The 27,302-nt window shown below is 38.1% G+C and overlaps 1 protein-coding gene across 1 annotated transcript in view; it reads right to left on the reverse strand.

Annotated features, from left to right (window-relative positions):
* Positions 1-27,302, reverse strand: part of COL19A1 (collagen type XIX alpha 1 chain) — a gene marked incomplete at both ends in the record, with an annotated part of 202,906 nt that overhangs the window by 90,511 nt on the left and 85,093 nt on the right. Inside the window, 3 exons of the mRNA XM_082305887.1 lie at positions 4,867-4,902; positions 5,571-5,624; positions 15,123-15,176. Coding sequence (XP_082162013.1) covers positions 4,867-4,902; positions 5,571-5,624; positions 15,123-15,176 — 144 coding nt within the window. The remainder of the gene's footprint in view (positions 1-4,866; positions 4,903-5,570; positions 5,625-15,122; positions 15,177-27,302) is intronic.

A 27,302-nucleotide genomic window follows, 5' to 3' on the forward strand; every position in this document is an offset into this window, starting at 1 on the left:
GTTGGGTATTTATGAATTCTGCCATGCATACTGCCTCCAAGTATCTCTCATTCCTTACAGAGACTATAATGGCTATATCTGTCAGTTGAACACTTTTAAAAATACACCTTTTTCCTCCAAGTACCAATAACTTCATTCTCTTCTGCATTTTTTCACGTTGGAGGGCAATGCGTGCTTACTGTGCTTCTGAGCAGTGCAGGATTTCCTACACATCAGGGATGCCTGAAACACTTTTAGACACAGGGTCACTGACATCTTTTAGACTTTCACAGGTACCAATAGCATAGACAAATGAAAAACCAAGAGTTTCTACTACTTACTGTTACATGCTTCTGCAGATTATCTACAGACAACTCTCTACGGACCAAGGGACCCCAACCAGCTGTTTGGGAATGACTGCAGTGAAGCAGTCTCAGCCTTTTGCCACCTTCACGCTCCCCATGCTGAGGACAGGACCGCGGTGCAGGTCTGTGTGTGGGGAGAACGCCCTGGCCCTGCTCAATGCTGCTGATGCTCTAGTTCATACTGAGACCAGCATATATGGTAGACCTTCTCCAGCTTATTCCACTGGTGTATGATTTGTATAGAAATACATAGGAATGGAAGAGCTGCACAGTGCAGCAGAGCTCTGTAATGCCATCATTTCCCACCTCTCTCAATACGCAATTGCACTGGGGCAGAAGGTTGATGACCCAGGCCCAGTCGTCCAATCTGAGCAAAACCAAGTCCCTTTCAATATTCCCTCCCTCCCTGCCCAAATGCATTTTGGAGTTATTTCTAACAGTGTGTCATTATTTTCACTCCTCTTCCCTCCCTGCCCTCCATCATAATAATTCATTTTGCATTTTGATAAAAAGAAATAAATAACTTTCACATTAGGAAAAACTAAAAATGACTGTAAGTGGGGGATAAATTTATGACATTACCCATGAGTCCCAAATGAATGGAACATTTTAAAACTTTGCTTTAACAGGGTTCATAACTGAAACACTGATGTCACATTTTGGCTGTAACAGCATGAATGGTCCTGACACAGTAAGTTCTCATTCAGTGACACACAAATCTTGATACTATCTGACCTACTACTTATTCACAGCAAGATACGACATCTTCCTTTCATGATTATATATCATAAGAGTCATGGCCACACAGAAGTAACACAAATAAAACAACTCTGAAGACTGGATTTTCCCCAAGCCACCACCATTCATGTCATTCATCTTCTTTTAGCTCTTGCCAACAGAAACGCATGACTATTTACAGTGGCGGAGAGAGAAAGCCTTCCTGCTGGGCCATATATTCCCCGCAGTGTTGTAATCTGTCTTCAAACTGCTAAACCAATTCACACTCACTCTTGTCTCTTCTCTCATTTAGCAGCTACACAAAAAAAACGTTTCAGTACATCAGTTAGTAACATCCCTCTGAAGACTTGTGTCTGCTTTCCTAAAATTTAAATGTTTCCTTTTAAAAAGTGTGAAGATGACCATCAGTGGATGTACCAACACAGAGACATCTTGCTATGCCTGAATCAACTGAACTGAAACATTTGCACAGCAGTTTATCATCAAAGAAATGTAATTCTTTGACAGTCCATTTTACGAAAGTGAATCACTTAAGGTACAGAAGGAATAAGTTCAATCAATTTGAAAGCAGCTTCTGACTTTTGATATCACACTACTAACCTCTGAGTATGACTCTCAGGAAAGCTAAGTGTCCACAACTGCAACTGAAGACAATGAATGCATTTAAAACAGGCCCAACATATCCAGGTGCTGCTATCAGAACGATGTAGTTATTTTGCCATTATTTACACAAGAAATGCTCAAAAGGACCATTCCATGGTCCTATAGCGCACAGAAAATAGGCATCCTCAATTCTTTTTCCTGTGTCTTACGTTCAGAAGTATCCTATTTCTATTTCAATGACCCCTTTAAGGCCTGTAAGAATCTATCTGAAGCAAGATCTACTCCAATCCATCTATTGCAGTAACAATCCTAGAATCAAGGTCATTTACTAAAAATATTTCACCATTAACTCTTTCAACAGACATTCTGACTGTATATTCAAGAGCTGAAGGACATAATTGGCCCTGTTTACTCCTAGAAAGACATGAACTGTAGCAAACAGACACTGATCTTGGGACACAGCACTAATTTATCTCCAAGAAATCAAGATACTGGATATTTAGATTTTCTAATCCAAAAACAAGTACCATAAAACATGGCAACTTAATTTTGAACCCTTAGAGTAGAATTTATTTTTACAGTATGGGTCTCTGGTTACATAGTTCAATGTTTATCAGATCTAATAGAGATCCTTGTTGCTACCGTCTTGGAACCGAAGAGAGTGAAAAGACAACATACAATCATTTACTTTATGAATGATAGTTCTTATGAAGTTTATATAGGATTACATGGGTAATATGAATGGTGTAAAAGTAGTTCATAACACTGACTCTGGGGGAAGAGCTATACATGTTGTGCAACTACAGCCTAGGAATTTGTGAGCTTTTGTCTTTGTTTTCATTTTTGCAATGCTCTTTCGCACCATTTTCAATTGTTTTTACCCAACGGGACTGTCCTTAATGGGAGGCCTTCTCATTTCAGTTTGTGAGCAAAATCACTTGGATTCAGACAGAATTTTTTACTTTTATGAAGCAAAACTTGCCATGGAGAGTTTTGGGGACATTTCTCTTTAGGCTTCGTACATGCTTGGGGCACAGATCATTGCAAGGAAATGAAAAACATCTACCACTTCTACAGCACTATCTAGACAGAATACAACCAATAGGCAGGTCAATTCTCTTTTCTGGCACACAGGCATGTACCAGATCCTCAAAAGAAACTGTTAGATCCATACTCAAAAAGTCTTTCCTTGATACCTGAAAGACAACAAATCGTCATGTCTGACCTCACATATTCTTTTTTGCAGGTAAATTACAGGAAAGGGAATAAATCAATTAGTGACCAAATTTGCAACTTCCTGAGTCTTGTACACGACTTTTTCAATAAAGAAATGAAGATACCTATCTGCTTTTTTCCTCTGAGAATTGTAGAAACCATAAAAAAACTTAAATTATTGAAATATTGTTCTTCATAAGAATCTAGTAAGTGATTTTCCATCATTATAATGTTGCATTTCTTTTTCCTTTCCAGTCTGTGTTTGTTATGCATATCTGGTCATTATGTAAGATAAAAAAAAGTTGTATAGATGTCCAGACCATGACATGTAACTCTGCAAGCGTTTGAAAGGACAAACTCTGAACAATTTTCTATTCTGCGTGAAAAAAATTTTGCAACCTCTTTTTCTGGATAGAGAATGCTTCATACTGAAGCATATGTTATTCTCAAATATTATTAGACATGTCCAATCACTGAAATTTAAATGGACTATAATTAAGCCAATACTGAAATTATTTTAATTATTTTTATTATCAGTAGCAGCATTACCGTGTAATGCAAGGAACTAGAAGCATATGACATGTTTCATAAAAGACCATGGTCTATGCTTTTGTGGTACCAACAAACGGAGTGAGCGCAGGCATGTGAGTTTGTGTGTGATCAACAGCAAATATCAAGCTGGACTGGCTGGCAAGTAGGTGAAATGACCTGGAAGCCAGGGGAATCATAGAATCGTGAAGGTTGGAAAAGACCCTTAAGATCATCGAGTCCAACCATTAACCTATCACTGCCAAGTCCACCACTAAACCATGTCCTCAAGCACCATGTCTACTCGTCTTTTAAATACCTCCAGGGATGGAGACTCAACCACTCCCCTGGGCAGCCTGTTCTAGTGCCTGACTGCCCTTTTGGTGAAGAAGTTTTTCCTAATATCCAACCTAAACTTCCTCTGCCGCAGCTTGAAGCTGTTTCCAGAGAGAGAGAGAGAGAGAGTGTGAGAGTGAGAGTGTGAGAGTGTGAGTGTGTTTTTGCACTGGTGTCTGCGAGTAAGCAGGTCTGCACCAGCAACTGGAGTGGGGCTGTGAGCCTCAGGGGGGTTGAATTTTCAGGTACCAGTAATTGGAGAGACCAGGAGCAGGGGCATCTACTGGTTAGGCTGTGTGTCAGCTCAGCTACTAGAGGGATGCATGTTGTATAGGTGTATATATTTCCCAGTACCAGACCATCAGCATGATCAGCCAGAGAGGGTAACAGGATGAGGCTGTTGGTGCTGTTTGTGTTTGTGGGAGTGCTGAGTGTGTCCATCTGTGTTGACCTGTGTGGTCAGACCTGTCTATATGTGTTGCACGTGTGTCTGTGTGCCTATTGGGAATGCACGCTCAGCCCTGCTACCAGTTGGATCTGAGAGCAAGGAGCTGTGGTAGCCTCCCATCTATCTGGCTGCTGGATGCGTCCCCACATCCTTAACTTTCTGAAAATAGGGTCCTGTGTGTCAAATTTGAACACATGCATGCTATATATGTAATACAGTGTTGTACATATGGCATTGCACTCATAACTAAGTAGTTAATAAAATAACCTGAAAATAGAATATTTAAAATATCTTAAAAAGCATTTATTAGCTTTGCAAGCTTTTACTGAAAAATGTTTTTCACTAAAAATAACAGGGGAATTCTTTCACTTTAACCAGCCTATACTATCTATACACAGAATAAAAAAAAAAACCACAATATTCTTGTTAGCAGTTGGTGAGAAACAAGACGTTTTAAATATGCTTATTTTCTTTATATCTATAAAATTCCCTTTTCCTTGCGTCACAATTCATATAGAAAATGCAGAGGCATTCTAAAGAGAGGGATTTGGCTCTTAGATTTAATAATGACAGTATTTACATTGCAAATAAGCTAAAAACTGCAACATTTCTTAGTGATTTTCTTTCATCTGGTTTTGTTTCACGTGTACTTACGCTCAAGGCAGTTGGTCCCGGAGGTCCTGCATCTCCCTAGTTAAAACAGGAGAATAAGTAAATCGGCAATCTCTTTTGTTATACATATTTAACCTCTAGGCATTTTAGAGGATATGCACCACTGCAGAAGTAAATTCAGTATGATCACCAAACATGCTCCGATTATGAAAATATATGAGTAAAGCAATATTCTTTTTCAGTAATGGCGTACATGTAGACAGTTCACCACAGGTTAAATGGGAAAAAAAAATGGCAGGACTCTGCCTAAATGAATTACAGCTTAAAAAAAGCAATCCTTCAAAACACATTTGCATATGTTAAATCACAAGCTGCAGCTTACAAGCACAAGGTGGCCACTGAAGTCAGTGTGACAGCTCACATACGTAAAGACATCTGACTGTGTAAAATGTTCACAGAATTAGGTCACTGAGGTACGAATCGCGCTGAACCTTCAGGTTCAGCCCATGGGAGCAAATCAGAGCACCCAGAGAGCAACTGAATTTAGGCTCCTTCCAAAATTTGTTGTGATAAAGAGTACTTGTCTTCCATATTTGCAGTTGGTTTGTATTTATATTCTTCAACCCTTAAGTTACACAAATGGCAGCAGTGAGTATTCGTCACACGTAGTTAAAGCAATGTGTTCAATATTGAAGAAATATCACGCACGCTCACATATACATACAACATTACAGATAAAATAGTACCTTTTCTCCTTTAGGACCAGCCACACCAGGACTACCAGGGTCACCTTTTAGTCCCTGAGCAAAGAAGAAAAATGCATATTTGTTGTCGTCTGTGGAAAGCATTGGACAAAATCCTGTAGTGCTGTGAATTAGCATATACTAACCAACTAAACCTTAAAATATTATCACATTATTAGTATTACTATCTCACAATTCTTCATTTTCATTATTTTGTGAACAGAGAGACATCTATCGAAGACTGCATGTGTCTTCAACACATAATTAAACATACAAAGACAAACTATCTGCTTGATTGTGCCCGATTATGGCAAGTAGCGTGTAGAAATGCAAAGTTCCTTTGCAGTCCCAGTAGGTCTGTGCTTTGCATGGCTGACAAAGATAAAATAGAATACTAGAGAAAGTACTAGTACATTCAATTAACCTCTGCTAAAACTGAGAAAGAGGCAGGGGTGGACAGAGAGCTGTAGATTCTATGTTTCAAATAGCAATACTGAGCTGGTCAGCTATAGCAGAGTACAGCTCAGAGGTGGTGCACATCCTCCAACACTCCAATCTTCACCAATGTTTGAAAAGGCAATTAGAGAAATAATTGAGTCCTTCATACCTCCCTCCTTAGTTCTGTCTTCAGCTGGAGAAGCAGATAACACTGCCTAGTCTTACACATTACATACACAGCAATTTCACAATTGCAGAATCATAGCATGGTTTGGGATGGAAGGGACCTTTAAAGGTCATCTAGTCCATCCCCCCTGCAATGGGCAGGGACATCTTCAACTAGACCGGGTTGCTCAGAGCCCCATCCAGCCTGGCCTTGAATGTTTCCAGGGATGGGGCATCTACCACCTCTCTGGGCAACCTTTTCCAGTGTTTCAACATCCTCATTGTAAAAAATTTGCTCCTTATATCTAGTCTGAATCTATCTTCTACAATATCTACAATACAGCTGTTTCACTAACATGTCTCACCAGAAGTACTCCCCAAAAAATCTTTAGCGCCCAGCACATAATCTTTGTTGTCTTCTCCTTGCTGCAAAACACATCGAAAAGCGAGAGGTTTGGAAATATGCCCAGCAAATTCAAGCCATTCTGCAGTAAGGAATGAACTTAATTCTGATGCTGGACTAACATACCAGGAACTACTTTTTGTTTAAACCAAGAGATTTGTCTTGTGCCTTCCCTCTGATCACTGCTTTAGAGGCATGCAACAGGAGAACATGTACATCGTAAGTCAGAGACAGCTCTACAGGTTCAAAGATTTTACTTGGAAACCAAATGGCAATAACGTAGGCAATACAGGACCGAATAATGAGATACTCCACAAGCAGGTCACCACGGTTATTATTGTGGAGGTTAAGTATCTATTAAATAAATAAGTGTCGAGGACAGAGAAGATTCATCTACATCTGAATTAGGGTTTACTAACTTAAGTTCTTCCCAGCCCCCTTTTTGCCCTTGCAAACTCTCTTCCTCAGTTTGCAATAACTGGAAAGATAGAGACAACTGGCATGAAAATGATAAGTAACATCTGTGCCTTGGTGGGTACAGAAACATTAAATCAGTGAGTGTTCTAAATACTGCATATTTGTGCAACTTCACTTCCTGCTAAAATTACACTAATTCACCATCTGGAAGGAACATCATTTAGAACTATATGAGCATTTAAGTACCCACTTTGGATTAAATTTGTGGTTGTTGTAAATACCCCTGATTTAGCTTTGATTTGTCCTTTATTAAGCTTGCCAAATATGTAATAGTTAAATCAGAAGTAGTTTTGCTATTTGAACTTAAAAAATGTAATAGGCAGATGGATTCAAAAACCAAGCCAAAAAATTGCTTTCTTTTTACAATCTGCATATTTATGACATAGTTTTAATATTGTCTCCATTTACTACATTTTACTTTTCACCTCCTTCTGAAAGACTGCATAAAACACAACCACTCCATATTCTAAAAAGACATTTTAGGGATTTTTCAGGTACGCAAACCGTATGGATGTGGTTCAAATTCAATAATAGCAAATCAGCAGTGGTTTGAGTTTAAGAATTAGCTCTTCGGCTGTATATTTACAGGAGAGAAAACATAAGGGTAAAAAAAAAATCTGCAACTCACAGACAGCGATATATATCTGTGTGTGTCTCTACTGAATATAAAAGACAACTGCAGATGAAAGATACTGAACCTAAGCCATGCACTGTCAAACTATGAACCTCATTTTTTCCTAATTGGTGTGTGTAAAGCTTTTAGTAGTGTTTCTGCAGTGCACCTGGGTGAGGTATGCAGTTTAACAGCTACTGCAGAGATGATGACCACGGAGGTCAACCTCACATAAAAAGGACAAGGGGAAACTACATATTTGACAACAAGCCTTACAGTGTTCAAAGCAGGATTTTGGAGTACCCAGGAAGGTTTTTATATGAAGTATATTATTTTAAAATACTTGAATTAGCTTTCCTTTGCAGTTTAAAACCTCAGGAAAGAAAAGTATCAGAAAAAATAATTGCTTAAAAGGTTATCCCATTAGAAATATTTCCTGTTCTTCTACACATTACATATCTTTTAAAAATATTATTATCTTAATAAGTTCCAGACATAGTGAATACTTGCAAAAACACATCTGGTACTGCACCATGCCTATTCTTTCCTACAGCCACCCTTTCAAAGCTGCTGAGAGGTTTAGCTGCTGCTGACTGTCTCTGAAATGACATAAGAAGTAAGAATTCCTGTGCTAAGTCAAATCTGCCATCCCTTCTAGCGCAGTACAGTGCAGTACAGTATCCTGCCTCTGGCAGAGACCAGGACAGGATGCTTCAGTAAAATGGATGTGGTTATCTAAACAGGTATAATTTGGATGATTTTAGAATAAGCTTTAAATTAGAAAAGCTCATTTTCTGCAATATTTTAGGAGAACGAGGTCAGTTTTGAAAACCACAACCTATTTTCTATTGATCCAACGGGTCTGTTACCAGATTTGCCAAAAATTTAAGAATTGAGTAAAAATTCCAGCAGCTCTCATAACAGAGAGCAAATTAATTATTGAATTCTATCCTGATCTAATTCTAGCTTTTTGGGAGCAATATAATAATACACATTTGTGAGTTCATGAGCAGTCTTCAGCCGGTGCTTTATCTCCTCTGTAAGGACTACAGTTCTGGTTTTTTACAGGTCAGAATAAACTTGCATTATGGTACCTCTGTGGATGCCAAAATGTAAAGTAAGCATTAGGATGTGCATGTATAAGGCCAACTCAAGGCTAACAAGATAACAACATGAGAAATGGCAGAAATGAGAAATGTTATATATATATTTAATAAGACAGGTACTGCTGTAACACAATTGCTGACCAACAGAGAAATTACGGAAACAAGTATATCACAAATATCAATAAGTGTGTACAGTCAGCAAAATTGGGGTCAATGAGGGAAAGATTAAACTAGAGGCAGGCTTTTTGTTTGGAAGGGAATGACAATGGTATTTCTTCTGGTGGAAGGAATTTAAAGGAGAAGTTACCATATTGGTTCACACTATTTTTCACAAATATTTAACCAGACTTTTCTGTGATATTAGTTTACTGGAGTCTTAGGCAGCCTACAAAACCAACTGGATTAGCAGAAGAAAACAATTAAAAACCAGTAACTGTGCTTTAAAGCTCTAAAAAGGACCGTGGTTTCACAAATTCTTCAAAGGATGGGATTTTATTAATGGTGTCCTAACACTACTAGCATAAAAGGCAACAGTTTTTCTGTTTGAATTTTCCTTTTAAACCAGCGACAATCTCATAGAATGTTTGCTGTGCTCTAGAGTTCCATGGTGAAATAAAAATAACTGTACTTACTGAGGTGATAAATATGTTCCTTACCAAGTCTGAGAACATTTTATTCATTCAAAAGAAGTGCCAGGTATAACCAAAACCGGAACACAAAACAGTTTTTCATTTCCTATGTTTCAGTCATTTGGATAAGATCAGAACAGTCAAAGATTTTGCAAGAAAAGGGAACCAAACAAAATTTTCCCCTAAGCCAATTCTTTTGGGTCAACACGACGATCTGCAAAGCGGTACTACTACCATCACTAGCAAAAAGAACAGAAGATGAACAGAAGAGAGGATTCACAGCTTGCTGCTTGTGCTGGGAAATCACATCCCCTATGCCTGTAGTGTCCCAGGAACTACCCTGTGAAGGAATCCGAGCCCCTAGGAGTATCATCTAACCTGCCCATCAAAATACAGCAACAACTTGAACCAAGTACACACCTTCTGTGACTACTCCCATATAAGCTACGGGGGTTATATTAAAAGGGAAATGTGTGTTGGTGCTTGCACAGGATGGGGAAAGCAGCCTGTAATTTAAAGGAGTCTGCTTCTGCAAATCAGATTTTCTTGCAGACTTGTCTGTTGCTTTTAACCTTGACACTGTGATATTCAGCTGGGTTTAAAAGCCACACAAGGGATTTGTAAGGGTTTAATGAGCAGACACCTCTCCAGCTGAGACTGGCTAGCTGGCAATCCCTGTGATGAAGACTCTGCAGCCCGAAGAGGAGGATCTGAATGACAGGCCAGGGAAGTCTGAGGAAGACTTTCAGCAGTAGACTGACAATGAGCTGATCTGGGAGCAAAGACAGAAGCCTCAAGAAAGCAAGGGTAAGGAGAGGAAGCTTACTGGGAAACTGTTACAGAGCTGCATGAGTGTCTAAGGCTTATGCTGCCTGGCATAAAACCTGACTGCAGGGTTTCCATTTGGATTGGAGACCAGAGGGACCAAGGGCAGCAAGAACCAGGGTTCTGTGTAACAGCTTGCTGAAGATAAACTCCTGAGATGAAGAGACAGGTATCAGCCACAACAGACAGATATCAACCTCACCAGTAGTGTTAGAAGACAGGGCCCACAGCCTTTTCTCAGCTGCCATCAGTTAGTTACTTATCCACAGCTGGGAAATATCTGAGAAGCATGTTAACCTCTCACCCTGAGACAAAATGTTTATCATAACAGACATGAATTTGATCAGAGAAGTCTGAAAAAGAGTACCAAAATAACTGAACTGTTAGCTTTGCATGAAATTATCAATAAGAAAACTCTTTCTAGAGTTCAGGAGCATTAGGAAAATTGTTTTGTTAAGAGTTCCCTCCAAGTAAAACATGCTTTTTGTGCCCTAATGCTTTAGTTGATGAATTCTGACTTAACATGCTCTAACAGGTTCACTGAGGCCTGAGAAAACTGTATCATACACTGAAAATTTTCTGAGAGACAGCAGCAGAGAGTGCTTATACATCATCACAGAAAAGAAATGAAACTGGTAAAATGTACCAGCAGCTGACGACAGGTGCTTTTCCCAATGAAAAAATGCAAAGATCAGCGGGACCCCAACCAGAGGAGTCCAGCAGCTCCTGCAGCAGCCAAGTGTTGCCCACTGGAAACGCACCTATTTGTGCGGCATACACTACGTTGCATGCACGTGGCAATCGCAAATGCTGCGAAGACTGGCATAATCTTTTGAGGAGAACAGGTTTTTCACTCTAAAAGATACCTGTTTGGAAAAACATCATTCATTATTTACAATTCCCTGGCCTGCATTAGAGTAATCTGGTTCAATCCCACATCAGGTTAAAGTCTCCTACAACACATATTATCTAAAGTACTGAAAATACAGTAAACAATCCAACACACTAACCAACAGTGCAAACAAATTATTATAGATCTAACTAACAATCTCTATCAAGTAATAAAACTTGGAAAAACTCTAATGAGTAAGACAACAGAAGTACACTTTCTCCACAGAGCAGCCTTAAAACCTGAATTAAAATAACAGCTTCAGAGTCAGCTGTACAACACCAAGCTGTATATGTTAGGATAACTTTTCTAATTTAGCAAAGTGTTTTCAAAGCTCCAAACAATATACTATTTTTCAGGTATGTCTCATGTACTTTTACATATTGCATTACACATTACATACATGCCATTGCTCTTTTCTTGTTAATGTCATTCAAAACCTTCAAATTGTTACACTACTAGAATTTTCTGAATCCTGAGTAACAGCTACTGTCTCCTTATACTTTTGTTCCTAACAGAATCCTCAAACTGTAGATATAATTAAATATCATTACCAACTTTGTACTTTCAAGCAATAGGATTCTTCCCTTCCCATGCAAATATTTCCTTACAATGCTAATACTAAGAGAGTTCAAGATTAGAGAGGCAGGCCATAAGGGTGTGAAGGTAAATGACTGTTACTATAATATCAAGACACTGGATCCCTTTAAAAATATTCTTACTTCTGTTCACCTTTTCCCACAAGCATAAAACTAAAAAGGTCCAACACGTTTTCCGTCTTTCCATTGAAAACCTGGGATTTTCTTCACCGAACTTCAGAGGTCCATCCTTTGACATCAGGTATGTAAAGAATAACAACATTTTATGTAGGAAAGTTTTTAAAAAGTCATTTAGGGTATTACCTTTCCCAGCAGGAGAAAAAAAAATAATGAATGAATCACTTGGTTTAATGCTGTAGAGATTATATACTAGATTTTAAGTTCAGATTTTTTTACACTTTTTTTTTTTTTTACAATTTACAAGAAATACTCTATTCTTCCCCTAGCTATGCATGACACATGCTGATAGATATGACAAAACTCTAAAAAGAGTCTAAAAGTTTCAATGATAAAGATTTTCTTTCCATTTCAGTTCAATTGACAAGCATATGAATACAACATAGATCTTACTCCACAGATAGTTTCATGGATATTTGTATTGCAAATTTGTCCTTATTCCATATGGGATATGAGCATGATGGAGTAAAAACTATTTATCAGGATTTCTTTCACAGTGTCTATGAAGCTCCACTTGTTACAGTGATACAAATGATAGCATTATTAATGTCAAGTGGCTAAAAAAGTCTCAAGGGATAAACCAGAGATACTACTCAAGCAAACTGGCTTTTCATATTATACAGGCAAAGACCTGCTTACAGATGTAATGTGAACACATAGCACGGGAGGACTACATTAGTAATATATTAAGTTATTTCTAACTACTCCTTAAGAAGCCAAAAACAATGGCAGCCACATTACTAGTATTTATAGTAAGTATTCATGTTGTCAGATGAATTTTGAATAACGTCCCAGACTGGGACACGGCTTTGTAGATCTTGGCTCAGATTCCTGGAGCGATAAACTGGGAGATGTGCAGAGCAGTTAAATATGTTCACAGCTCCTGCATCCAAACCTGGTTCTCAACAAGATTAACTGACCCAGTTATCACAACCAGTGAGGGGTAAGGGAATTAAACTTTTTAGGTATCTCTTCATCATTACAGAAAGTCTAGTCTTCAAATCAGGTCTGGCTTCCCCTCTGTCATGCTACTTCATTCCAGCAAGAACTTTTTGTACAACTAAGAGAACACAAGTAGTAACAGCAAGCAAAACTGTTCTGTGACACCTACTTTCCTGATTTTGATTAAAATAAATTCAAATATGTCTCCACCATTTGTGCAAGATAAAATGTTCAGTCATCATTTTCAAATTCTTCACTTGCAAGTACGGAAACCCTCACTCCCCCAGGCAGAAACAACAGCTGCCAGCAGCCGATACCACTAGCTTTAAGTGTTTTCAGGCTTTCTTTATACAGCACTGCAGATTACACCCATGTAAGCAGATTAACTTGATTATTTCAGAAATATCAGATGTTACATTTCTGTATGCAGAATGAGTTTGAGAGACACTGATAGCGACCAAGAGTCAACGATACACAGTCCTTTAAATTTAAACTTAATGACTGGCATCTCCATGCACAGTGATAACTGAATCCAAAGCATTTTTTATGTGTTGTTAAAAAGGAATTATGCGTGGCTTCAAACAATATAATGTTATAGTGCCTTGTGCAATTTTACTTCCAAAATGTTTTAATGACAGTTCCCATGATAATAATCTACCATTTCTTGACACATTACAACAGTTCAGTAAATATTTCAAAAAATAAAGGTTTGATATTTTACACTTTCACAGTGCCACTATGTCAAATATGTTCTAGAGTTCACCAGATACTTGGTATACCTTACTCTTCCGAAAAGGTTTATGGAACAAGATCCCATGTAGTAAAGGAGATCATGTAAGACCAACACAGAAATGTCCCCAGAGCTATGGAAAGAAACACAGATGTGTTTTTTCCATGCTGTCAGCTTATATGTATGCATGACAGAAGTATATGGTTCACCTTTACAGACAGGCAGGCTACAAGAGAATACCTCTTTGAATACCTAAACGTAGTTTCAGCTCAGTACATGTTTTCATATGGAGGACATCCACCATTAGTCAAAAATAGCCTGATTTATCTAGCATTAAATTATGATAACCTGAAATAGGAAAAATATTTTTATGGTTACAGTGTGCGTAGAAAGCCAGATGACATAAAAAGTGTCATAATTACATTTCTGTTTCACTGCGTTTTCAGTAGACCCAGCTAGACTGTCATAGCATTTTTGTCTTAAATGCTGACCTTTTTACTCTTTTGGTAAAGTTGCTTAAAAAAGCTTTGCTGAATGGTTTTTCCAAATCCTGTATCTGGATTCCAGTCCTAATGCCAGTCATTCCCCACAGAATTTGGACAGTCAGGTTCAGATCCCTCTGTGAGATGCTCTCTGCCCTCAACTATGACACTTTGCAATTGGAGAGCCAACAGTATCCTGCATTAAAACCTAAATGCAAGTTGACCCCAGCCAGGTCAAGGAGACAGCAGGGGAAGAGGGGAATAAAGAAAATGGCTTTTTTTTTTTTTTTTTTAAATCTTACTGTTCAAATCATGCTGGTTGGCTATCTTAGTATTCCATTTAAAAAAATTCTGATTTTCTGCCCTCTCATCTTGGTTTAATATATACAAATATTAATTTAAATTTAAAAATAAATTAGGCAAAAGTAAGGTTTATTACTGGGTGTGTCTATAGTGTTCGCTCAAGTTTAAGCTTGAATGTGAGCTCAGCGATCAGGATTGTCCAGTATTTTTAGGCACAGATTCACTCTACCTCAAATATGGACCAGACCAATTAACTACCTAGCCAGTGAAATCTGGCAGAGAAAAAAAAAGTGAAATTTTAACTCAAATTCTCTACACATGAGACACATGGCGCAGTGAGTGACCCATGGCTCTCACCCAGGAATGGCTAACAGCCTGTGTATTTTCCTTTTCAGAAACCAAGGCTCCAGGCCTAGCTTTACCCTGCCTCCAGAAATGCCCTCTTTTCCAGCAGATTATCCAACCAGGAATGATTCCCATCTATGCCGTGTTTCTTTAATCCCCATGCTTGTTTCAGTTTATCTCATGAGCCCTCAGCAGAAATATGGAACCTACCACATCCTTACCCACAGCTCTCCTGTCCAACCTGAAGCCCTAAGAACTCATACCTCATCTGAATGCATCTCTTTTTCTTGCCCCATCATCTTGTGGATGTTAACTCTCCAGGCATACACATTTTCTAAATCCATCACTCTCCTTACATAAATTCTGAATTTCTTTGCTTAACCATCCCCCCAAAAGTTTGTAACTTGACTATTTCATTGTCATTCAGTTTACCTCTCTTCCATGAATGCCTTCTGGTCCTGGTTCTCCTTTATCTCCTTTTTCACCCTAAAAGAATGAATATTTATTTTATTATATATACAAGACAAATACCAACCAATGATACTTTTTAACAAGAAAAATATTTTAAGATTCTGGTCTGTTCTACATGAAGTGCTACATATACACTGCTGGCTGCACAAGCAGAACTATTCCTTACGCTCCAACAGAAATTCTTTCCAAATAAATGCCTCTGAAAAATGTCTAGCACTCTGAGAGCTACAGTTCTCTCTACTTCACAGTGCCACTGAACATCCATAAAGGCTCACCACAGAAAAATATTCTTGGTTCTCACAGTGCTCTGAGAACATGGTGGTGAAACCAAAATTTACACTGGGGAACAGTTTTCTTTTTGAAAATCTTAACATTGACATTAATTGCTTTCATTTTGAGACTGTTTTTTAATAAACAATTCTTGTTTTAAATATCTGATAACAGAACTGTCCTCAATATTATTATGTCTTTGACTCATACTGGTATACGGTTCACTGATTGCATTTGAAAAATGGAAACAATTTTTGTTCTGAAAATTTTCTCACAAGTATGAACATGAACAACATTATGAATCAAAAGAAAAAAATGGTGGGAAGGATCCTTCAGAATCAACTTTATAGGCTGGTTCCTGTGTTTGCTCATGAAACACTGACTACAAAACACAATATTCTTTGTAGGATACATAAAAGGATTCAGTTCTGTATTATCTCTAACTACTATGCTATTCTATTTCATCACATATTTCATCAAAGTGAACAAAATACACCTGCTTAAGAAGCATAATTTAAAGGAGCATGTTTTCCAGAACCAACAAGTCTAAATAGCTCTATAATTGCATCTCTGTCACTAGACTGACCTTTTTCAAATCATAAAAGAAACATAATTCTGATAAAAGCATGAGGACTGATTTTACTAGAGTCCAAGCTCTTCACATCAACCAAAGAAAGCGAACAGCCCTGCACTGAATTTCCACTATCTCCAGGGGACTACATTTGTTTGAGCAGAGCGTATTCATTATGTCAGCATCATCTTCATAATTCTGTTAGGTAAATGGTATTGAACTGAGATCATTCAGCTAACTCCATTTGTGACACAGCCCTGATTCAGAGCTATTTCTCCAGTGGCAATGACAGAGGGCATTTCATCTAATAATCGGTTTCGCAAAATGAGTTTATATGAGCTTTCTCAAACAACTGAAGCCTACTAACAAATCAGCAATGGCAAACTGAGAATTTAATAATCCCATGCACAAGATGGCTTTGCTAGATCATTGTTTCCATTTTAATACATCTTGTTGATAACAACCCTAATGCTACGCATTAGCCTGAATCATACTGTTAAGGTTTTTCCTCAACTATTGCCTTTCTTGCTTGTCAAAAAAAAAAAAAAAAAAGAAAAAAATTAAACCATATACATCTATGCATTTGTTGCAAAAGTTTAAATGACACCAAATGGTTATAGGAATTTAACACTGGTTATTTTAGTATGTTTAAACTATAAAGTCCTCTTTGTTCTATGTATCAAGGCATTAGCTGAGACAGTAATTTTCTTTCACTGTTAGTTTAAAAAAATAGCAGCTGAAGTCCCAAACTTACTATTCTTTTTTAAATAGCTCACTTAATTTTTTAGAAGAAACTGCAAAAATGACATTTTACTTTTCATCACTGTGACACTGGACATTTAATACTGCTTTCAGGATCTTTCAACCCGTATGAGTTAGACTGCTACAATCTTGCAACAGCTACAAAGGTACAGTCATATATTTGACATAATATCTCCTTATCTGAATATATTTCTAGAAGATTTAAAAATCATTCCAATTTATGGAGCTGTTTCTTCTTCTATGATTTGCTTATCTGCTTTCATACTTTAAAAGAAAATGATGTAAATATGTACAGATTTGCTTCAGAAGTAGTAGCATCCTGTAAATTCCTTGATGTATAGATGGAAACCTAAGGCAAAAGTATCTTGTCATAACTTGTTATGCAACATTTACACTTACATAAAAACCTAAACAGAGAGCCTAAGCCAAAAGACGACCCTCCCCTCACCCTCGCTTATCATTTGCCTTGATGTTAGATGAGCAGCATGTGTTGGACACCATGCTTTTTTCTTCTACAGCAGGCAGACAGTAACTTTAAAATGCCGGCAGGCAGTTCTAGACACAGACAAGTATGGCTGGTGAATGCAGGGAAGAAAGAAAAACTCCCTTCCTTATGATTTACAAGATATTCAGATTTAAGATGTTTGTCGGTTTCTTAGACAAAATGATAAAAAGCACCCCGTTAATGAGCCTCGGACCTCTGCAGAGTCCTACGAGCCATGGGCTTTCTGCCAGGTATGCGATTTTACTATGAACCTATTCTGATTTTTTAATGGAGTAAAGATTTGTCCTCGCCCAGCCTGTCGCATGGAATGTCCATGTCCTCTGCGAAGCCAGAATTTAAAACAAACAGAGGCCCAATTTTTACAATTTATTCTCATGAGAGCTGAGCCAAGTCACGCTCATTTCTGCCTTTATGGAGCACACTATACTGCATAATTAACAGCTTCAAATCTAGCCAATTTGCAGAATCGCTGAAGCCACTCTGCAGCGTAGAGGAGGCTGTTAATAATCAACATTGTGGCTTACCTCATAGATGAACAAAAAAGAGAGAAAAATGTGTTAATGCCATTTTACGTCTAATGTTCCTGCTTGCTTATACTATATTCAGATGAGACAATTAAAGATTATTTATTGCAAAAAAAGGATGACAAAACTCTGGAAGTGCCATGCCTTGTTTGTTAGTTAACTAAAACTAATCCAATATAACACTGAATTATTTGTGTTTCTTTGGGTGCATTCTGCTTTCAATTACCCCAATGGAAGAAGCTGATGGGGTTGCTCCAGTATAACTGCTGGGAGGGATTCAGTCTTCTGCGTGTAATAGCAGATACACTGAATTCAGTGGTCACATTCTTTAGAGCCAGGGGTTCACGCATGGTCTCTGCAAGATGAGAGTACCAGCCTTCAACTCACTTGTCTACTTTAAGGCTGCCTCATTTTCCTTGCCTACTATTGCCTCCTTATTATAAAGGCAAAGTAATCTATTCAGAAATAAAACACATTCATATCTAAAAAATTACCTAAAAAGGTAAAGTTTTTTTTGCAGCGCTGCCCTGTTAATGATAGTAATCAGGAATTCCTGATATCCTTTCTTCTGAGCATTTTAAAGGACCGTTGCTAACAAAAGCTGAAATACTCTCCAAAGTACGCAAGCTATACAGTATCACTAACTCAGTGCGGATACCTTATAAGTTTTAACCTCTGAAACTCCACGATTTTACCCTACATATCTTTTAGATAATTATGGCTTGTTGGTTTTTTTTCAAATACTATTCTGTGTTTTGCTACAGCTCGGTCTCAGCAGAATGCTCTATGTGAATTTTCTTTTCTTGCAGCCATTTCTCCATAGCTTCTTTTAAACTGAACCCAGCTCACAGTAATGCTTACAGATTTTTCCTAAAGAAGTTATGAATTTAAAAAATCAGCATCTTCAATTCAAAAAAAACCTCTATGGCTCTTTCTGTTTTCTGCTCATAGATTGCTGGAGAGCTGGAATTATGAAGGGCTCCATCCCAATAACATTCTTATTGACTGACCTGTAACCCTTCTGCAGAACGTGGGATGGTATACGCCAGGAAAGCGGCAATACTCAGGGCCAAGCACCTCAGGACTGCTGAGACACTATACCATTTAAAGGGAGTAGAAATCAAGGCAGACTAATGATCCTGTCTCAGTTCAGACTGAGAGGAACTATGCAAGGAAACGAAAGAATGTCACAAGAAGCTTATTTCCAAACAGGCTGTAACCCTGTATCACCTATGACTATTACCTAAGCAGGGTCAGAAAGAGACAGCACAAAACATTGCAGAAATACACTTCTATTTCTAGTAAACTAAAATCAACAGTGATGACCTGGAAGGATGTCACCGTGAAGCCTGTGTCTTCCCAAACCACCTATTTAGGATACTCAGACACAGCAAGAAAGCAAGTGATCACAAAGCTCCATAGGCATCAGGAATTCAGAGAGCTCAGTAGATACACTTATCAAGAAACTGTGACCAAAAAACTTCTGATTCTAAACTGTGCCACCGCTGTCTGGCCAAGAGCCCCAAATAACAGGTGTCGTGCCTGACCAAGCCGGATAACATGTCAGGAGAAAGATCTTTCCTACCTGCTTCACTTACCTAGACTGAGCAATACTGAAGACGTTCATACTGGCTAACTACCGCTTAGTGCCACGCGTCACATTTCTAAGCAAGCTCTAAGCATTTCTTAGCCAGATAGGCTATATAAAGGCAAACTACCACCTCAACTGAGTCCAAAATCTTAGGCACAGAACGATCTGAAGCCAGGCCAGCCCGTGGCTCCAAAACTGCACTGATGAATTGCCTCTCCCTATCAGTGGGAATGAGGCAGCCATCCATTTTTATTCTTCGTAGAAAAACCTTAAAACGCAAAATTACCTCAATCAATCAGAACAGCGATTAAAAATATCAAGTCCAATAAACATTACAGTGTAGTGCTCTCCAAATGGAGAAATCACATGCACAAATAACAAATAAAGAATAATCCCTCTAGCACTACTGCAGAAAAGGATCTGGGGATTATGATGGATCACATAGTGAGCGGGAGTCTGTAACACAAAGCTATTTTTAAAAGGCCAGACTCCGTTCCGGGATCAGCCAAATGCAAATTAAAAAACCCAATTACTCTGGTTTACTTGCCACTGATGAGAACAGTGAAAAACAGTGTCTATTTCAGGGCATCATATTTTTCATGGAATTTTGTCAGCTTTTAGGTATCTGTTCTTTTCCAAACCAGAATGATAGAAAGTTTGAAAAAAAAAAAAAAAATGAGGAGGAAAGGGGGAACATAGGACACACTGATGAATCTCAAATACGGGAAAGAATGCTATAAATGGGACAATAAATAAAGCGTCCTCAGTTATTGCCTTATTGAAATCTTCTCTTACATTGCCTACAGAACTGTGATATACTGGAGAACTCAGCCTTCAGAAAACCCAAATTTTATTCTTTCACAACTAGAAAATGCCACAGCAAGGCTACCAGCAACACCTTATTGAAAGCACAAGTGAACAATCCTTTGATCTCTTAATGTGTTCCTTACGGATCTCTGAATCTCACTTTGGTTCTTATCTTCAATGTAACCCTGGAAATTTAAAAGACTGCCTAACACTCCCTGATGCCGACCAGAGCTAGTAGTTAAGATCATTAATGAAATACTAAAAGGCATTAAATAATACCATGATAAGTACAAAAAATAACCTATGTAGAAAATACATAACATATTTTCATCTAAGAGGTAAAAGAAAGGTAAAGGTAAAAAGGTTAAGGTAAAAGAACCATAAAGAGACAACTTCATCCTTTTCAGTGGTAGATGTTAGCCAACACAAGAAGAAAAAATACTGAGATTTTGGATAACTCCTGCTTGCTACAATTTATACAAGACTAACCACAATCTAAGATTTAGCTTTGTTATTCAATAATAAATGCCCCAAATGAATGTACTCAGGCTTAACATATCACACTGGCTTTGCTTTTTGCCACATGAAATTTAGACATTGTAGTTTGCAAACTTTGCTCTGTATGCTATCCTGCCATGGCTCATCCTGCCACCACCATTTCACTTCTTCCTTTTTTTCTTCAAACCTTTCAATGTCAAGGAGAAAAAACCAAATTAAATCAACTTCCAAAACTCCACTCTTTTTGGTAATTATGTGATCATATATTCCCAGACTTAACTTGAAAGAAAAATTCTTAATCCAAGATTGAAGTTTTATTCATAAAAATAAGAAAAATAATACAACCTCAAACATGAGCTATCTCAAAGCAGAGTTTCAGTCTCCTAGATAATATGTATTCTTAACATCCACTTGAATATATTAATGATCTCTTCAGAGAAAGTACAGTCAGTCAGGTAAAATGTGTTTGTAAGGGAAAGTCACTAAGCTTTTTCGTGGTGATCTTCATTTGCAAATGCTACTTGGTATTTACGTGCAGAGGCTTTAGTGGATGTAAATAGCTTTCTAAAATAACTCAAAGCTTCCAAAAAAAAAAATCAATATGATGTTTATTTCAAGAATTTCATTCACAGAAATAAATCATAGAATATATTTTAAAGACTCTAAAAACCCCACTGTGAATAGTAATGGAGATTCTGTTCTTTACTCACTCCATCTGGCTGAGTTCTACAATACTTTCTATACATAGAATATCACTTCGGTTTAAAAATTGGTGTATTGCACATAATTTTTTGTGCTATACCTTTCCTCATAATCCAAAAGCAAAAGGCTTTCCAAACTATAAAGACTGATGAATTCAGTCAGACAAATCATACATGCAACTTTCCATGAACAGGCTATACAGGGTACATTCATGGGCCAGTTTTCCTCTCCTTCTACGGTGTCTCTGGCTAACCTCATCTGTAAATATAAAATCAACAATCATTTCTATGAGTCATCATTTAAACTTCTACTCCAGACTTGCCTCCTGTCCAAGTGACCAACTTAACTTTCCAGTACCTTCTTGTTGATATCTAACCATCTGAATTAGTTTTAAATGTTTCGTTCAACATTTTTTCCTTGAGAAAGCTTCCTCTTTTGTCACTGAAAAAACACTGATTCTATCGGTCACCAAGAACTGGAATAATCTTGAAGTGAGCCTCTCAGATACAAACCACATCCAGACCATAGACGTAACCTTTTCCAGCTATCAACAGAGCTACCACTTTCATCCGGACTTGATCACACCATTTTCACAAATGCTCCCTCATCCTGCTCTCACCCACACATTAGGAATGTCATCGCTAAAACTCTGTTCATCATTTATGTTCTCCTTTGCTGGTTCTCATGCACACATACTTAAATACTGGGAAACCTAAGTACTCAACTCAGTGCAGAACTCAGCATTGCAAAGCTTACACAAAGTCGCACCATTATCCCCACTCAATAACCTCTCCCTTCAGCCCAATCCTTATCTGGTGTGACAAGCACAAAATCTACACAACAGGTGAAGCATCATCTTTCATATTATTTATTTTTTAATTAACCAACCAAGTCTGGTTGTTCTGTAGGTATCCATCTTCTGTCTTCAATCTTATATTTTAATTGTAACATCTTTGGGATGAGATAAATGGTCTGCTCTTTGTACTGTGCCTAACACAAGGGAATCATAATACATGTTTGGACTCGCACAAATATTTGAGCTTTTACAGAATTTTGCTCTTACATCACTCATGAACTAAACTAATAGCTGAATTTGGCTCTAAGTTTCCAGAGCCAAACTCCACAATAATTTTGAATTTAAGTATCTTGCATATCTATCAATAGATTAAAACCTAAAAAGAAAAAAGCCGTCTTATTTAATGATAACATTATTTTCCCCTTTCTTTAGTAAATACTACAAATGGATTTCACTTTCAGCTACAATTGTTTAAAATTCTATCTGCCTTTTAGTGGGGAGGTTTCTGTTTATACTGGCTTAGTGTTAGCACTGAATGAAGATTTTTCCATAGGAGGAATAAACTGGTTTCTTTTCAAGGCCGGTCTCCCAAGGCAACCTAAAACCAATCTGTTCTTGTCAGCAGTTGACAAATAGTATTGCTTTCACAGAACATAGTATTTTTTAGACACTCATGCTTTCATGGTTTTGGCAGGCTATTGCTATTGTTATTTAGACTCTAAAAGATGTTCTGCAGATGGTTAACGTAACGTCAAGTGTTTGCGCAAGCTGATGGACTGCTATGTCTCTTCTGCAAAGGCTGCACCTCTAGCTCTATTTCCATCACACAACAACCAAAACAATAGCATTTTCTGTAGCTGTGGCTATTAACCATGTTCATTAGGCCCATACAGAGAGTGGCATCGGTTACCTCTATTTTCTTAGACTACAGTAAGTAGTTTATTAAGGTCATAGAAATGCATACTTTCGACCAGGAAACTGGGGTTTCAGTAAACCTCTCATGGACCCTGGTACAAACTAAAGGTGTGATGTGTTCAGTCTTCTGATGGATATTTATCTGAGGAGGAGGCTTGATCTGTGTTCAAAATAAGCATACCTTGCTCAGACTTCACTAAAGCCAGTTAGAAACATAGCTAGAAAAGCAGGAAGTGGCTGCCTTTTGCATAAAACTTAGTAATTACAGATTTACTGCAGGAAGTTTTCTCTCTTTTCGAGAGGATCAAAATCCACAGCTCCCACTTCCCTGGCAACTCTCCATACAACCAGACCATAAGGTACCGTGCATGAAAAATATTGTCATATTTCTGTTCTAGCTGGACCACTGTGCAGTGAAGTGTGAAAAATCAATGGGTCTAGAATAAAAAGGCGAGAGAATGTTCTGCAGCCTACTGAAGAGAAGGAAGCATCTTTAGAAAGGGCATCCAGGGAAATTTGGGCTGTATCTACTGGCTGCCTATTGACAACAGAAGCAAGTTTAAGTTAACTCTGGCCTTCAATAAGTACATAAAACTCATAAAAGGGTACAGGGCAAAACTTCTTTATCTGTGCACTATATATGCCTCACCATATGACGAAGACCAACGATATACTCCCTGTAGACATCTAAGACAACTCAGTCTCCGCTTACTGTCACAGAAACTCTAAACTTCTGTTGTAAATTAGCTGTTCTTCTAAGCTAGCTGCTTTGGTTTCTTAAACGAAAATTTAAGAATACACAAAGATAGCCAACGAGTGTCCTGTACAAAGTAGCAGCACAAAGCTGCTGATTGGGTTAACTACATTAGACACGTATTTCTGCACAATTTACCATTCTTTAACTTTTGTGCAGATCCTTGATAACAGCCTTAATACCCTTGACTTGTGTGCCTGCTATGTCAGGTCTTCTTCAAAATAAGTATTTTCTAGGTATGTCTACAATAGAAAACAGTGCGGCACAACAGAAGAGGATCTATGGAGCAAATGATGCAGAGTACTAGATGTTCACACTATGTGTATTTTGTTGAAGCTATTCCAAGCCTGCCTTGGAGTAGCTTTAGTCGACTTTCATGAACTTAAGAGCCATTAGCAACTGAAGCACCTTAGGCTTGTTTGTGGAGTACATCTTTCAGCTTAGCTTCATCCAAAAGGAATCATACTGTTCTTCTCCAGCCCCAGAAGTCATCTATATAGGACTGCAGCACTAAAATTTCTAAAATATGCAGCACTAAAATATTAAAATATGCCTATTCTTCTGGAATACCTTTGTTGCTGAAGAAAAGCCAGACAGCAGTCTGGAGAAACAAAATCTGCTGGGATATAACCCAGTAAACAGAGGCTTTTTTTCGTCAAAACACTCCCCTGATTTATTTACTTTACTAGGCATCACACAAACAGTTGCAATAGCAGTGCACAGGGACACTGGGGATAGGAAGAAGCAGCTGGAAAGGAGGAGATGGGGAAGGAAGATTGTTTTTATCATTGACAGTATTACTTTAACAAACATCAACTACTGCTAAGTGGAGGGAAAAAAAAATTGCTTTGGAGACTTAAAGACACTTAAACACGTATGTTGCCGACTTTTCAGTAGAAGCAACCACATCTGTCTTTGCAGGTTGTGGAAAGCTTCCCCCACTCACAGACACACACCGAGTTTTATTTTTGGTACATTCAGGAACAAAGGTTCTGTCACCTCCTGTTCTACAGTGACCAATGTGAGTAGCCCTTTTGTTGTTTCTTCTTTCATCACTCTCTGTTCATGAATTCTGATCCTTATCCTAATTGCAAACAACTCTAATCAGATATTCACTCACTCAAAATTGCAAGAGCCCACTTAGGGAGCCCATTGACTTAAACACATGTATTTCATCTGCAAATTTACTTCTCAGCATTCATGCCTACTTTAGAAATATCACATAAAAGAATTTTTAAAAAAGGTCTCACAACATAAGGCTGAACTATAAAAACTACAAGGCTGCATAAGCATATATGCAATTTATACTAAATGATGTTTCCTAATATTGCAGCACCAATACTGGTTTATTAGATGATCCTATTGCCTCTTCTCACTGGATACCTGTCAGTACTCTCTTGTTCATAAAGAATAATCCTCTGCAACAGTGCATACAACATCATCTCACTGATAGTAGCAGCTGCAGTGTACTGGTGGCCTCCTTGCTGTGGAGCCCTGCCAGCTCAGTCTTACAGTGTATCTTTGCTCAGCAGCTCCCAAGAACTACCTCCTGTTTGAAAGAAAGGAGACTCACATGTCAGGAGCTTTATTCAGTTTGCTATGTTAAAGTACTACGCTGCACCTGCCAGCAAGGATTCATTTGTGCTTACTCTCTATTGTTGTAGTGCCTTCTTCCTCCAGAGCCTCCTTTCTGGCTTAAAGTTCAGGGTAAAGAAAGCATTTCCTTTAATAACTGCATTGCAGTAAATCAAAAGAATTAAGTCAGAAGTTATGTAATTTATAAATCTATTCACTGGTATGTTACTAAATATTTTTGTGATTGTAATATATCATATTTCCTAGAAGGGGATGATTTGTTCTACTACAAACTTAAATATGTATGTAAACATACAAGTGTATTAGTATATATGTGCACATTCAACTGGAAATCAAGGCAATACACTCACTTGAAGTTACACCTATCAAGAAGAAATATCCCACCCAGACTACACTGTTAGAAAATACAGAGAATTACAGTCATGTGAAACTACTTTTCAGTCCTGTAACTTTTTACAGCCTAACTGTAAGACCAGATCAATGATACCACCTGAAGTTACCCAGAACCCAAGAGATCTGTAAGGAACTGAAGTACTCACATTATGATACACTGTACCTACAATGCTTCTCACATTGTTAAAGTTAACAACTTTTCCTCAAAGATATTATTCAAAGGTATCAGTGAAATGTAAACAGCTTCTGGAAAAGTAAAATGGGGAAAGAGAATGGACAAATATGTGTATGGCTGGGTGTCTGCACAACAGGAAAGATAAGTTATGAGCCAGAAAGAAGGGAAGAGAGAAGGCACAGATAATGAAGAACAAGTAACAAAAATAGCAAACAGACCAAAAAAAATAAATCCAGAAACAGTGATAAGAAAATAAGTTTGAACAAAAATGACTGGATGTTGAACTTCAGTCAGACCTATTTCTCTGAGACTGTCTTGTGGGAACACTCATATGATGGGCTATTTCCAGGCCTCTCACTAATCCAATTGAGGTCACGTGTATTTTGCAAATTAATTCTGTTCTGGCATTTCTTATCTTTTGACTCAGCAGTCATCTTTTTTAAATTCAGTCTGTTCAGATTAATAAATGGTAAACAACGAAAACCATCTGTCATAATGAATTACAAGGCCTTTCACCAAAGATGATCTGTGGAGTTAGAAGAGAGAATATTTTAATTCACAGCAATAAGCTTTGTCTCTTGAGCTAAAAGACTAGGTAGCCGCAGCAGAGGATAACCCCTCTCTTCTGATGAGCCAAAAGCACCGGCTGAGCATAGGACACCTTCCACTCATCACAGAATACAAACAATTCACCAGCCAAGCTGACAAAAAGCAAGGAAACCAGAAGTTCTGTATTCTACTTTTGATTCTGAAAAGGAGTAAGATTTACTACTCACAGACTACATCCAGACCAAATACCTTCTGGAAGGCAGTGCAGTCAAATGACAGAGCTAGGACACACTACAAATCTTGGGTTTATTCCCACTTTAGTACAGATGTACCCCCAGTCTGGCTTCTGAATTATTCTCAGTCTCTTCCATCTCTCTCGGAAGTACACATACATACACCACCCATTCTTCTTGTTTTCCCCAAGTAGCCCACTCAAGGTCCACGCTCATCTCTACCCTCTCTCCTGTATGCAGATGCCCTGACCCAAGCCCTAGCATTCACCTCTCTGGTGCTACACAGCCCTCAGAGTTCTTAAATGGAAACTGGGACCTCAACATGTCTATGTAGAGACAGGATGATGCTCTGCTCACTACCACTGCCAGTAGATATTTCTTTGCTCCTCCAGAATATTTTCTCAGATGCTAAGATACGCCTTCACAGAAATCTCCAAGGTGGCAGAGAAGTAACCGTTACTGGAAGCAGTCCATCCAAATGACCTGGCATTCTGCTCATG

The sequence above is a fragment of the Platalea leucorodia genome, assembly GCF_965183815.1.
Source record: "Platalea leucorodia genome assembly, chromosome: 3".
Taxonomy (NCBI): Eukaryota; Metazoa; Chordata; class Aves; order Pelecaniformes; family Threskiornithidae; genus Platalea; species Platalea leucorodia.